Raw genomic sequence first — 15,917 nt, forward strand, 5'->3', positions numbered from 1 at the left:
AAGTGAAGAGCGAAATTGCCATCAAAGCGCAAATCTATACTTGGATACCGCACATGTCTTAGCACCCGAAAAGTATATAAACGTGTGTATAAATGAGAGTACGTATGTACCTATGTAGTAGTAGTAGCCGTCTTTCAATTAATGTTGAGCATTGCTCGCTCTGTCTGCCGCCTGGAATTATCGAGTATTTCAGTTGGACAGGAAAAGACAAAGGATACCACAAGAGCCATTGGCCAAAATCAATTCACATTCTATCCTCCCTAATAAGGTTAAATTAAATGGCAATGCAACCAAGCTACAATGCTGACCAATTATCCGAATGTTTAAGACAGGTGTTTGTACTTGCTATTCAACAATACAAACTCCATAATCTTGCAATCCAAAACTTTTTCAAGAGCATATTTAGAAGTACAAATCCAAATTTTTTACCTAAGTTTCGACTAACTAACGGTTTTGAGGCGCCATTCCGACTCCCAATTTTGACCTCTCAATCTATTAATTATGCCAATTGGGATATATGTGTTGAAAACTGAGAATAACGGCGATACTGCGATCAGTTCGGATCAGATTTGATTGGTGGTTATATATTGAAATTGAACCAGTAAATAGCCAAGATTTTGAAATATTTTTGCTTAAAAAACTAAAACAAATAAGAAATTCAACTTCAAAGCAGTAGTTGAAAATTGAATTTGTTAGAAGCCTTGAAACTAAAAAAAACATACCCGGCAGATTGCCGGAAAATAGCCGCCGTTGATTCAAGCATGATTGGGATTGAACGAATAGAATATATTGAAAAAAAAAGATTTTTGTACAAAAATTTTTGTTAAGTCCGATTTATTTTGATGGCATTTCGTAGTTGAACATACTTCTGTTTCTTAGAGAGAGGCTACAGGGGCTACTATCAACACCAATAAGCATTAGAAGTGGTAACTAAGACTTATAGGAACGACGTTCAAATAGCGGGCATCTAAAATTGGGCTTTATGGGTTTATCCCGTTTCTATTTCTGACTTCAATTTTTTATACTGACTCTGTTCATTTTGAATTGCTTTGCTGAGCAACTGATGTTCAAATTCACTTTTAGCAGAATGGGAGAAGAGAGAAATTAGCCTAGAGAAGTCAAAAAGATTTTCGGCAAAATGTCGAAAAAGCGGCAAAATGGTAAAGCGAAAAAAAGTTTGACGAAGTAAAAAAAAAACATAGCAGGACAAGTCCAGAAACACAATTCAAAGAATTGAATGAAAAACTCAGACATACTCTACCTGACCAGCAGATCAATTGAACAATTCCAGCCAGAACACAAACAAAGTCATCTAAAAATTGAGAAATTAAAAGAATCAAAACTAAACAAAATATACTCATTGCTAAAACTCGAAGCTTATTTTCCCTTTAAAAATACATATTTCAACAATATGTTCAAAATCAAAAACACTTTCAAAAACATATGTTCAAAAATATGTTCAAAATATGTTCTCAAATCGGTCCAGTATTATTTCTACAACACCTGAAAAATTTTCATTGGCCCTGGAAGATTGATGATTAACTCGAACATGACCAAAAAATTTCAGAAAAAAAGAAGAAATCAATTGCAAATTATCAGAAAATGTTGCTGAAAATCGTAATATAAATATCTTCAGAATCATTTCTATGTCCCTGTAGGCTATCCAGTAACCCAATTCCAAGCTTCAAAAAACTCATTGGCTCATAGATCGATAGGCTCAATTAACTCATTGGCTCATAGATCGATAACTCATTGGCTCAATAAATTTTAGAAAAAATTTCAAACTTCAAAAAATAGAAATTCGTTCTATTAAAATGTTGAAAGCCATTCAATTGCCCCCTAGCAATTAATAATTATTTAATAACATACTATCAAACACTGGAGGAGGTTACCTGTCTACTGAGACAAGAAAAAATAAAAAAAATACAAATGTTTTGACAAAACTTGAAAAAAATTGCAAATTTTATCAAAAAACTTCCAAAAGTCGAAAGGTTAAATTGTTGAAAACAAATCCATTGAAACTAAAAACCATGCAGTACCTTTTTTATCAGAGCGTGGAATAGGTTTTCTCGCACTTGAGAATGGACGAATATCAAAAACTGACAAAAACTTTAGGAAACCTTAAAAAAATGGCTATAATTCCAGACACAAAAATGTTAAAAACCATTCCTATGTTACTAGAAACTATGAAGTACCCTATTAACAAACCTGAAAGAAGATTGCCTGGTCCTTGAAGCTGGAAAAACTGAAAAAATCACAAATATTTTCAAAAATCTGAAAAAAAAATTGCTAAAACTTGTGATATTCAAAAGTTGAAACCTATTCCATGGCAACTTAAATTTTTCAGTAACTTATCATCCAATCACTAATGATGTTTTCTGGCCCCTGCGACTCAGACAACTTGAATAATGACAATAAATGTCAAAAAAATAAGAAAAAATTGCAAGCTTGTCAAAAAATGCTAAAATTCATGATGGCAAAAAGTTGAAAACGATTCCATTACCAATAGAAACTATGCAGTAACCTATCATCAAACCCTTTATCAAACTCTAGAAGAGGTTTCTCGGCACCTTGGGCTAAAAAACTCAAAAATGACAAAAATTTTCAAAAAACCTGAAAAAAAAATTGCAGAAATTAGTATCCTTTCGCAAGTTTGTGTTTGTAGTAACAAAACTTATAGCTCATAAAATGGTCATAACAAGCAATTTTGGGTCGCAAATAACCTTAATCAACTATTAAAAACTTCAACCTAAGACTAATCAAACAAAGAAACTCGACCTAAAAATGACCGTTTAACCTTAATTGAAGGCCATCCCAGCAGCTGCACCACTATTAGCACTTGAAGGACAACTAAAGCCCACTTTGGGCCTCTAATGAAACTTAATGCCCGCTGGGCTTTACCTGTTTATCCCGTTTTGAACGATCAAAGTCATTGAAAAATGTGTGAACACATCTTAAACAATTCAAATTCAACACAGCGCACCAAAACAATTCAAATTCTTTGAATTGTAAAAATACGCGCGCAATAATAGCCGGCTGAGAAGATGAGGGCGGCTATTAATCAGTTTAATCCCAAAGTTGCTTTTAAACAGATTTGGGGAACAAAAGTTGTGGGAAAATTGCACTTCAAACAATTAATCTATACCTTCCCAGCCTCTAAAAGATTTATACAACGACGTAACAACTTCAGACCAACAATATCCCCCGTTTCTCAAGACGAAAAGTCATTCGATCAGAAAAAAACAACATAGCTGCAGATTGCCAGAAAATAGTAAAAGAAACATACCAAAAAAACAGACCTTTTTAAAATGCTGAGATAATATATTTCGAATAAGAATCTGTTTTATTTAATGTTGTTTATTAGCTGCCCACAAATACCCTTCAATTAGAGTGAAACGTAAATTTTATAGTGAGGAAGTCATTTTTGAGAGGGGTAAAACACTTGTCACCAAAAACTTAATCAACCGAAAGAACAAAAAAACTCTCTTCACTAAGAGTGAAAAATGACGTCAAGCACGCAGTTCAGTTGAACTTGCATGAAAGAATGAACAAACATACCCGGCAGATTGCCTGAAAATAGCCGCCGTTGATTCCTATAACTCTATTGGGATTGAAAGAAAAGAAAATATCAACAAAAATTGATTTTTGTATAAAAACATTTTTAAGTGCGATTTATTTTGATGTCATTTCGTAATTGAACATACTCCTGTCTCTCAGTGAGAGGCTACAGGGTCTAGTATCAATACCAATAAGCATTATAGATAGTAACTAAAACTTATGAGAACAAATTTCAAGTACCGGGCATCTAAAAATGGGCTTTATGGGTTGAATCCCGTTTCTATTTCTGACTTTGATTTTTCTAATACTGACTCTCTTCATTTTGAATTGCTTTGCTGAGCAGCTGCTGTTTAAAAAGACATTGAGCAGAATGACAGAAGAGTGAAACTAGCTTAGAGAAGTCAAAAAGATTTCACGCAAAATGTCGAAAAAGCGGCAAAATGGGTAAAGCGAAAAAAAAGTTCGACGAATTAAAAAAAAAGAGCGCTACACTAGCCAGCTGAGAAGATGAGGGCGGTTATTAAAAAGCAGATTTGAAGTGGTTGTGACGTCATATGGTCGTAACAAAAATCTTGACGAAGAAATACAACAAAGATAGCAGGGCACGTCCTGAATTACAATCCAAGGAATTGAATTTACTAATGATCTGACAACGAACATTTTTACATACATATCGAACTAAGACAGTAAAAAATCCGTTAACCTATATTGCCAAAAACGCACAAAAAATTTGAAGATTTCTGCTTCCAGTATCCAGTGTTCTTAAAACTAAAATGACCAAATTATGAAAATTGGCTTCGCTCGTCCAAAAATTCAGTACAAATTACAATAACGGAGGCAAAAACAATATGAATAGCGAAAACCAATCTGGTAAAAACACAATACTTTTGACAGTCAGAGGCCTCAAAGCAAGCAATCCGCATAACTACAAGCCAAAAAACTTAACCAGAGCATTAAAAAACTTTAGAATTCATCAGATATCTTATAGCAGTTCTAATGGTAGGAGTAGCGTCAATATAGCAAAAAAAAGTTGGCGAAAATTTGGAGATAATAAGTTGACTCAAAGAATGACACATTTGAAAGCCAAGGCGGACAATTATGTGAGAAAAAGCGATCAGACCATTAAAAATAACAAACACGTGCAAGGCTCTTATGCAAGAACACAAGCAAGAGCCAACTTTTGGTTTTTCAAAACAGTTTTAGAAGATATAGTCAAAAAGTAAAAAAAAGCCACTTTCTGAAAAAACAAATTCAATAAATTTCACATTGTGTGTCTGTCATTAGCAACGAATGGCCCAGTCACCGATGAGACTAAAAAATAAGTCAACACATTCGCCAACAAAAGAAATGCAAAACACAAAAATACCCGGCAGATTGCCCGAAAATAGGCCGCCGTTGATTCCCATAACCAAGATTGGGATTGAAAAAAGAGAAAAAACTAATGAAAAAAAATCATTTTTGTACAAACAGTTTTAAAGTGCGAACTATTTTGATGTCATTATTGAACATACTCCTGTTTCATAATGCGACCACACGTGCTAGTATCAATACCAATCAGCATTAGAGATGGTAACTAAGAACAATGTTCGAGTAACGGGCATCTTAAATCGGGCTTTGTGGTTTTATCCCGTTTCTATTTATGATTTCGTTTTTTAAAACTGACTCTGATCTTTTTGAAATGCTTTGATGAGCAACTGCTGTCTAAAAACACTTTTGGCAGACTGAGAGGAGAGTGCAACCGGCCTAGAGAAGTCAAAACGATTTCACGCAAGTTTTGAACTAAGGTAAGGCGAAAAATTTATATTCGACGAAGTAAAACAATTAGGAGCACTATAATAGCCGGCTGCTGAGAAGCTGAGTCGGCTATTTAAAATAGATAAAATTTGAGATTAAATGATAAGACAACAAAGAACGACAAATAGTCGAAAAACTTAAAAAAATCACTGACAATTAAAGTAATGAAAACCAGTAGCTATTAGCTGAAACCATTAATCATGTTCATATAAGCATCATTAGCAATCATACCTGTCATCTGTAATACTAAGTGATAAGAAAACAGAATTTAATGACTACAAATAGTGGCAAATTGAGAACCAGCAATAACTCTCCGTTGATGAGTTCAATCAATTGCGAAAAGGCACAACTAGAACCCATGTATCATATTAAAAGAACAAGAGAAAAAAAAACACAGGAAACAAAAGTAAAATTAACGCACGTGAAAAAACTCTCTATCGATAACCGAAAATTTGTTCAAGCACAAACTTCACTCGACTTTAAAGGCGGTTTGAAAAACATCACTCCTCGAGCCAATTCAATTTTTTGCTATATTTACAACTTCACCGTGACTAAAATCACCACTCTTATTTGACTTCTCACTGACATGAAAAAGCCGATGACGGAATTCCGGAAGCGACTCGAAGACGTATTTCCCAAAAGAACTGGCTTTTAAAATAGCTAATATCATGTCGCGGAACGCGTCGATACAGAGAAACTAACAATCGTAAGTCAAATATCAAAAGAATATTTAGTCTAAATTAAGATGAAAAATTAGGAGAATCCAATTTCTTTTTCAAAAAGTACGCATAAGAACAAAAACCGTTGTTTCATGCAACGGAAACTAGAAATCTCGCCAAAAAACATTAGCTAAGCCTTAATTATTTCACAGACATCGCTATTTTTGAAAACGACAAAAACGAAACAACAAATCAAGAAAATTTGTGTTACATCTCTCATCTTTTGTCAAATTTCATAGAAAAAGCCAACTTCATACAAATATAAAATTGTATTCATTGTATCAAACACTGCCTAGAGTCATTGCGCTTTAAACCATTTACCAATAAATTCAATAAATCGTTACAATGGGACAAATTTGAAGAATTATACCAAAAAATCAGCAAAATTGTTGAAAAACCTTCAAATCAGCTTTCAATTCCCGTTATTTACAAAGATTCAAAGAGTATCAAAACAGACTGAATATAACTACTTTAATCTTCAATAACCTGTTAGACGACAAATTTTTTTTAAAAAGTGCCTTAAAAGACGCGCGTGAACAAAAAAAATTGATCGCTTAGTACCCACACTTTTTCACACCCACATTTTTCGCTCTGTTTCAAAAGAAGGTATGAACAAAAGAAGGTATGAACAAAAGAAGGTACTCTCTTTTCTGTGCTCTTTGAATTTGATCCTAGAAAAAACCTTTTCAAACTTTATTCACTCCCTAAACTTCCGGTTCCTTTGCTCGCTCACTTATCAAAAAAAAAAACGTCTCTCCGAGTAGAAAGCCAGCTTAATAATACAATTCAAATTCTCTGAAATGTCAGAAAATAAGAGAAGGCCAATAATACCCTCAGTTATCGCTTTGAGGTTATGAAGAAACAATCCTGCGAATATATATCCAGCAGAAAACCAAAAATTATATGAAGACTCGTGCGACACACAAACTGTAGAACCAACTACAAGGAGGCTCGGTAATGAGCGTTTGCACGTTAAGTTAATAGCTGATCACTAAAAACAATAAAAATCTTCGTTTGCCTTTTTCAAAGGCAACAAAATTTCTAAATCAAATGACGGTCATTATTGTGATACTGTGAAAAGAGAACAAAAACCGACACAAAAGGGGCAAATAGGCAAAAATCACGAAAATTGGTTTTATGAAAACTGGTTGTTCCAAGGAGAAAGCCCATTTGAGGAAAATAAAACCGTTATGAAGAGCAAATTGTATTTCAATAGATAAATGATGTGAATTGTATATAAGGATGCTTAGCTACAATTTAACAGAAATAAAATTGGCAGATCTCAAAAATCAATTTTTTTTTATTAAAAACAAATAATTTCAAAATTCTTAGCCAACAAAAACTTTCGACTAAAAGAATACACAGTTTGTCTTGCAACTACTCAAAAATTCATTGCGACTGTTATCAAGGAGACTAAATCATAAGACTATAAAATAACATTAAATACAAGCTGAACTATTAATTTTCAAACAACTTTACAAAACCACAGTTTTGAAGCCCTTAAATTTATAAGATATTAACCGCGAGAATAAAAAACCGTCATTTGCGTCTCCTTTGACCATCATAACGTCTTTTTGTAAAACGACTATCACAAAATGACAACAAAAAGAAGGACAAAATCTAAAAATTATCTAAACTTCACAAAATTCTTCTGAAACAAATTGTCTAAGCCCTGACATCATTTAAAACGTTTAAACAACAGAAAAATTACTGTTTGATTCAACAAACCATTAAAAAGAGCTCTAAATAATGAGCCTAACAACATGTATAATGAGGCTAAAATGATACATTGTATAATACGAAAAAAACGCAAACCAGAACAAAAAGGGATAAGTTGAAGAATACTATTACTCGTTTTTTTTAAAATTCAATTCGAAAGTCAAAACAACCATTAGCTATTTACCGGTATCAGCTATTAAGTTCATTTGTTTATCTATACTTGGCCACTGAGACCTTTAATTACACAATATTTGGCATATGACAACAAAAATTAATAACAAATAAAGGGCGAAAATAAAAACTCTACCAATTTCTACAAGAGAACGGTGTCGCAGCTCTTCAAACACATGTTATGAAAACGAAAAGATTTTCAGTTTCAAATGTTGCAAGGTTTTTTTCAGTTATATAGTTAAATGTTACAATTTACGAAAAAAAAAACAAAAACAACAGCAAACATGGGAAATTATGCACAAAAATCAGAAAATTTTGTATGAAAACTCGTAGTAGCAAAAGCAAAATAACCTTCTGTTAAAACACAAAATTAGTTTTCTAAATTAGTCTTCTATACCGAGGAGAGTTCGACCTGTACTTACTGAAAAAACAATATGTTGACTAAAATATTATAAAAAATTGACAAGTTCAAAAAATCACAGAAATTTCCCTAAAACAAATACATTCAATAACATAAGAGACATTAGGTAACCACCGAATGAATAGAAAAGGTCCACCTGCACCTCTTGAGGAGGAAATTTAGATCTTTGAGTGGTTAAACTTAAAATTCAGACTGCCAAAAGAATAACAATTGAAGGCAAAAGACAAAATTTCAGTTAAATTTTACTAAAACTCTTCCTCAAAGCCATAAAAACCCTTTGGTTCTCTGAAAACAAACTATATCTACATTCGGTCTGAAAGTTACGTAAATTAGAGCGATCATTAACGGAGCCGTGAATAAAAATGTCCGTAAGTAACATTAAAAAAACAAAAGCAAAATATTTTGAAAAAAGGCAGCATCAAAAAAAACCAAAAAGTCTCTGATTCTAAGAATACATGATATTGTCGAACCTCTCCCTGATTTTGTCGCGCGCCCAGAAAACCAACCAAGTGTTCCAAGTGTTTGCGAATTAGACCAATTGTTGCGTGGAATTCTTCAAATATTATTAAAAAGATTGATGCATTTAGTATAATTATCGAGACAAATCTGCAAAACACGGCAAAGTTTTAATCTCAGAAGACTTTCATACGGCGCCTAATTGCAACTAGCGCTCTTTTGAGATTAGGGAGTCTGTTTTAAGGTCTCTAGGTCACTAAGTCTGGCAAACTTTAACGAAGTGGACCAAAAAAGCATATTTTGTGCCATTTTTGATGAAAAAAGTTAGAATTTTGAAAATTTCAACAAAAAATTTAGCCAAAAAAACTTCAATCAAACAATTCAGCAACGCTCTTCTATCTCTAACGGTAAAAACAACACTATGCCGTTAAAAATTTTAACTTATTTTGAACTATATTAGCGAAATTGTGCCAAATTTTAGCAAAAATTACTGAAAATGTGAACAAAAACAGTCGAATGTTCAAACTTTAAACATCGATATCTCCCTGTAAAAAACCAAAATCGAAAAAAATCTTTTTAATTCCGTATTTTACGCTGGACGGGCTTTTCAATGATACAACTCACAATTCTCTACGATGAATATATCGATCGGCCAAATTGACTGAACAAAAAAAAACCCAGTTGAGTATATAGTTCCTCCTCCCCACTAAAGTGGGGGTCGGAACAATAAACAAAGCATATTGAAGTAAGAAAGGGAAGCGACGAAAAACTAGTAGAATTCCTAACTTTAATCAGAAATTTATTAAAAGCAGACAATATTTCAAATACGGGTAAGCGAGAGTCGCAGGCCAGTGCGTGGGGGAGGGGTTAGGGTTGGGCGTGGTGTAGTACACGGGGGGTCAAGGTGGATCCGCAAGGGTCATAATGACATTTGTACATTGCGCAATACCAGCGGTTCCCAAATACAATATACACTAAAGCGTTCAATATACGAACAAAACTTTTTTTTTTAGATTTCTGCCACAGAAAAAGCTGCAAGATCTGTCATTTTAAATTGTAGATGCTACATTTGAGCATTTTTCTTATCCGCACGTTTCCTCCTTCAGTTATTTCAATAAAAAGATCAGCTAAATCTGACAGCACAATTTACCTGGAGCAACCCCCCACTCAAAAGAAAACATACCGAACACACCAAAGACAAAGGATCTTGAATCAATCAAAAGAGCAATAATATAAGCCACACCAATCAGAATATCGCTTGCTTTGTATTTTCATCGCCCCACAAAGGAGCTTAAACTCGGCCTTTTTTCATGCTTTGCCAAAATTCATTTTTCAAAACTGCTACAAAATAATAGATTCAAAACGTTTCACCATCAGTTATTTGTCGACAGAGCAAAGTAAGATGAAGAAAATATCAATTCAGAATATCGCTTTGTTGTTCTTTTCATCGCTCCACAATAGTAGAACTTAAACTCGGCCTTTTGTCATCATGTTATCAACGGAATTACTGCAAACAAGTTTTAAGAACACGAACACACAACAATGTCGAACTGATCAAAGACCCGAGATATTTCATTAAGAATTTCACAAGCTGTAATCAACCATATGGAAGAAAACGAAAAAATAACCAAGTTGAGATGACCACAATTTCAATTTTTCACTAGCTACGTACAATCTATCAATAGATCCTCGCTAGATGTTACTTCTTAAGTGGCCATCTATCAACCGTCGTTTGAACTTCAGGTCACAAATAGGAACTTAATTGTGGTATGAATTCGCAACTTTTCCGTTCAAATAATGTATAATTTAAAACTAATGCCAAAACTGAGTACAAAAAGTCACCCAATTATAAATGAACAAAACTTGAACTGCAGAAGTATGTTACCACCTTAGTTTTTGAAAAAATAATTTTTTCAAAAACTAAGGTAATAAAGAGATAATAAAGAGATTCTAGCCGTAACAGGAAAACTGACAACTTTTGCAACACAATATTTCCATGCATTGTAAAAGATGCATAAGAATTCTTTACTCGCCAGTTACATCATCTGTTAATTGGGGTATAAAAAGCTAAATTTTTAAAGAATATTTCACAAATAAAGTTTCCATTATAGGCTGCTAATTGCCACAAACGAGGAATCAATATAAATGGTTGGCTATTTTTCAAGAAACGAATTGAGCCGTGGGAATCAATTTTCCAAAATTGTCAGTGTTTTTGCACTCCTTTGGAACGAGAACAACGACCGCATATTATTTGCGTTCCAAACTACTTATTATCAAATAGCTACCTAACAAAAAATGCATGGCACGTCAAATGGACATTACGATATCTGACCAGCAGGAGTTGTATAATTTTTCAAATTCTTTGTAAATAAAAACATACCCGGCAGATTGCCGGAAAATAGCCGCCGTTGATTCCAATAAGCAAGATTGGGATTGAAATAACAGAAGATATTGAAAAAAAAAGATTTTTGTACAAAAACATTTTTTAAGTCCGATTTATTTTGATGGCATTTCGTAGTTGAACATACTTCTGTTTCTTCGAGAGAGGCTACAGGGGCTACAATCAAAAACAATAAGCATTAGAGATGGTAAATAAGACTTATAGGAACGACGTTCAAATAGCGGGCATCTAAAATTGGGCTTTATGGGTTTATCCCGTTTCTATTTCTGACATCCATTTTTGTACTAACTCTGTTCATTTTGAATTGCTTTGCTGAGCAACTGATGTTCAAAATCACTTTTAGCAGAATGAGAGAAGAGAGAAACTAGCCTAGAGAAGTCAAAAAGATTTCACGAAAAGGCGGCAAAATGAGGTAAAGCGAAACATTTTTTATTCGACGAAGTAAAAAAAAAAATAGGAGCGCTATAATAGCCGGCTGAGAAGATGAGGGCGGCTATTAACCACTAAAATACCAACCATTGTAGATAATCTTACCAGTTTTTGTCTTCATACATCAGCAGAGAAACTTCGAAATCACCGAAGAAAACGAATTTTCTCAAAGACATCTAATTGAAAGTACAGTTGCATTCACAATTTGTTAAATCCTTCAATCACGAGTTTTTATTCTTACCTGACCAAAGTGGGGAGAATATAAACGAACATTTCACGCGTTCAAATTTGAAATGGACAGTTGAATTTAGAATTATTGAACTGCTGATCTGTTGAATTAATTAACATAGTTATGATAACCAAGTTAATTATAATTTAATTATAACTCAAAAAAAAACCATTGTAGCGACCAATCACTGGCGAAAAATTAAGCTTACTTCTCTGTATGATCTGCTGTATGATTACCGATATTGCTTCACGACAATCAATGAACATAACCCACTAATGCCGGACGACTTGCTCTCAAAAGGCCGGTCGGAAGGATAATCAAATCGAAACCGCATCAGCAGGGGGCATTACTTAAGGGGATTTTAAATGTTTTTATTCAACATACTTTTAGAACAAAATATATAAATTGAATAAAAATATAAAATTGAAACAGACTGCCGGAAAATATGATTCATGACCCGAATGGGATTGATTCAAAAAAGTTTTTTTTTAAAAAAAATGGTAAAGTGCGTCCTATTTTGATTGGACAAAAACAACACTTGGTGAATAACAAATTAGAACAAAGACCAAACGCCGAGCATCCAAAACTAGGATTAAAGGTTCATCCCGTTTTAACTTTAGATTTCGTTTTGTGAAACAGACTCTGATCAATTGAGATTGCTTTGCTGAGAAATGGCTGCTTCAAAGCACTTTGAGCAGAATAAACAAAGACTGAAAATAGCCTAGAGAATTCAAAAAGGTTTCCAGCCAACTGTCGAAAAAGCAGCAAAATTAGGTAAACCGAGACAACCTTTTTCACGTAGTCCGAAAATAGGAGCTCATTAATAGGCAGCTTAGAAGATGACAGAGTTAAGATGCTTAAACTCTGAGTAAGAGCAATTTAATACGCAAAAATGAAGAAGTCAAACGCGAAAAATTCACTTGTATAACAGTAATCGGTTGTACAAAAAATCGCAGAAAAAAAACAACAGGGCTACAATAATAGTCAATAATATTTGTCTGAGAGTAATTAGAAGCTTCACTCATTTAACCTCTTTTTGAAGTGCACAGCAGGGTGGAGCTTTCCACAATAGGAAAAGAATGCAGACAAGTTTAGGCAAGTGGGATTTTGACTAACCGCTCGGAGTAGCTGTTCCACAACTTCTGCCAAGAAGTCAGCACTGTTTGGAGAGTTTGAGAAGTCAAATTTGGTAGAGAATTTCAATTCGATCCTCTTGTAGGCCACCCCATCCTTCTCAGGGACTAAAATTAACAACAGATCCGATAAAATTAAATCCAATCAATTTTTGAGCTTCCTTTATAAGAAATAAAGGTAGAGGAGTTAATACGGAAAAAAAGTATTTTCACTTCTCCATCCAACAAAGCTTTCTCCACCTATCAGTCTCAACTTAAACAGGTCAATGGATCGCTTACCAGGATCAATCATCCCTGACCCGCCGGACGAGTATGCATCTGGTCCATCATCAATGTACTGGGCAAGGGTAAGACGTAGCTGCAACAAAGAAAGTTTTGAACATGAATCAGTTAGAGGTCCATGAAAACTCAAATTGCTACCCAGGTAAACTTAAAATTTATCAAGGAAGCTCACGCATCTGTGGTTTGCAAAATTAATTCCGACCTCCTCTCTCCAACTAAACCATTTTTTACATGTAGGCCGAAACAAATTTACAAAAAATTCATTTTAGCTGTCGAAATGCATCAAAATTTTTAATTGTGATGCCTGTACCACACCTAAAATTTACTCATTATCTGTACCACACCTAAAATTTACTCATTAAAGCAGCAAGTTCAACTAAACACACGATTCTTTGTCTCAACAAGATAGTAAAAGAAACAGAAAAAAATTTATTTTTATTAAATGCTGTGATATTATATAATGAGTCTAAATCTGTACAACTTATTGCTTTCAGTTAGAGTGACACGCACTCAGCTGACCTTATCTCCTCAAAATGAAGTGAAGTTAAGTCATTCTGAAAGTCATCTTTGAGAGTGAGGAAATTAACGTGTGACAAAAAACTTAAACATGCGAATGAACACAAAACTAGCTTCACAAGGATTGAAAAAAGACATCACACGCAATTCTGTTAGAAGTTCATGATCGAATTAACAAAGGCAGATTTGAAAAGATGGTGACGTCATACGCTCTTAACAAAATCTTGACGACCAATAAAAAACATAACAGACTAACGTCAGGCGAATTTCTCTCAAACGACCGGTTGCCTTCGTCAGTAGCTAGCTAGCCACGGTTTAGTGGCCTCTGGGCGCTACCTCTTTGTCCCGTTTCGGAAGACAAAAGTCAAATGGGTCAGATGAAAAAACGGCCAAGCGAAAAATTGCATAAAAGAGACAAACAGGATTAATATAGTTGCTACAAATTGCTTTTGAGAGCAATTAACAATGATTTCCTAAAATGTGACTGTAAGGTCATTTATGATTTAAAAAACCTACTATAGCTCATTGTTAATGAGGATCAGAGATGACATTACGCCATATAACAGCAGCTGAAGTGAGTCATCAACAAAGAGAGAGAGAGAGAGAGAGAGAGAGAGATAAAACGCGAACGAGAAAGAGAAGGAAAGGAATCCTAAGACAGGGAGAGAAAGAGAGACAGGAAAATTTTCCATGATGGGATTCGACTCTGCAACTTCTAATTTTCTAGCCTTGTTAATAACTAAATCAGAAAAAACTGAAAAGGCAAAATTCAAAAAAAGTTCTCAATTTCAGTAAAAAAGTTTTTTAAAAAAAATGTCTCATAATTTAACAGGTAACACATCGCCGAGACTTGAAAAAATTTGTTGGCCAGTGATAGTCGTTGAACTCAGAAAGCACAAAATATTAAAATTTTGAAAAAATTGCAAACTTTAACAAAATCTTGCCAAAATTCAAGATATTAAAATCCTAAGTACAATTTCATTGTCTCAAGAGACTATTCGGTATCCCTGTTTCAAGCCTGAAATAGTTCCACAGGCTCATAGAGATCCATACACTTGGAACACGAAAATTTTCCAAAAATTTGAAATTTTATCCAAAAATTACAAAAACTGGAGTCATAAAAAATGTTGATCACCATCCCATTAAATCTAGGAACTATGCAGCAGCTTATTATCAAATCTTTGAGGAGGTCCCAGGGCCTATGCTGCCCGAAAAAAGTCAAAACCATAAAAAAATGCAAACAATTTAAAAAATTAGAATTCTAGATATTAAAATCTTGAAGAACATTCCATTACATCTATAAACTATGCAGTAACATATTATCAAACCCTAGGGGAAGTTCCGTGGCTCTTTAGCGGGAGAAACCTAAAAAATGACAAAAAAATTAAAAAACTGAGAAAAATTGCAAGTTTTATAAAAAAAATTGCTAAAACTTGTGATATTAAAAAGTTGAAAAGTAATCCATGACCAACAAAAATTTTCCATTAACTTATTATCAAGCTCTAACGGAGGCTTTTTGACCATTGAGGCTCAAAAAACCTGAATAATAACAACAAACGTCAAAAAATTGAAAAAATTTTGTAAAAGTTTTGTAAAAAAAAATGCTAAAATTCGTAATGTTAAAATTTTGCAACACATTCCATTTAATCTAGAAATTTTGAAATGAAAACTTGAAAAGCAATTTTATCAAAATATTGCTAAAATTTGTGACATTAAAAGTTGAAAAACTATTCCATGGCCAATAAAAATTTGTCAGTAACTTATTATCAAACCCATATGACGTTTTCTGGCCCCTGGGACTGGAAAGACCTGAATAAGGAAAAAATGTAAAATTTGAAATTGCACGTTTTGTCAAAAAATTTCTATAATTCGTGATGTTAAAAAGTTGAAACCATACTATTATCACTAGAAACTATGCCATAATCTATTCTTAAAACCTAAAGGATGTTCCTTGGCATCTAGGGCTGATAAAAATCAAAAAACGTCAAAATTTTTCGAGAAGCTTGAAAAAAATTGCAAAATATAAATTTGCGTTTTTAGCAAGCGTTTGTTCGTCAGTAGTACGCCAGGGGGGGTGGTTGCACCGGGG

The 15,917-nt window shown here is 33.7% G+C and overlaps 1 protein-coding gene across 1 annotated transcript in view; it reads right to left on the reverse strand.

Annotated features, from left to right (window-relative positions):
- LOC142344808 (uncharacterized) overlaps nucleotides 1-15,917 on the reverse strand; it is a 134,869-nt gene that overhangs the window by 113,515 nt on the left and 5,437 nt on the right. Inside the window, exons 2-3 of the mRNA XM_075396779.1 lie at nucleotides 13,310-13,388; nucleotides 13,014-13,138 (exon numbers count right to left, since the gene is read on the reverse strand). Of these exons, the coding sequence (XP_075252894.1) occupies nucleotides 13,014-13,138; nucleotides 13,310-13,388 (204 nt within the window). The remainder of the gene's footprint in view (nucleotides 1-13,013; nucleotides 13,139-13,309; nucleotides 13,389-15,917) is intronic.

This window comes from Convolutriloba macropyga, chromosome 8 (genome assembly GCF_964194025.1).
Source record: "Convolutriloba macropyga chromosome 8, txConMacr16.3, whole genome shotgun sequence".
Lineage (NCBI taxonomy): Eukaryota > Metazoa > Xenacoelomorpha > Acoela > Convolutidae > Convolutriloba > Convolutriloba macropyga.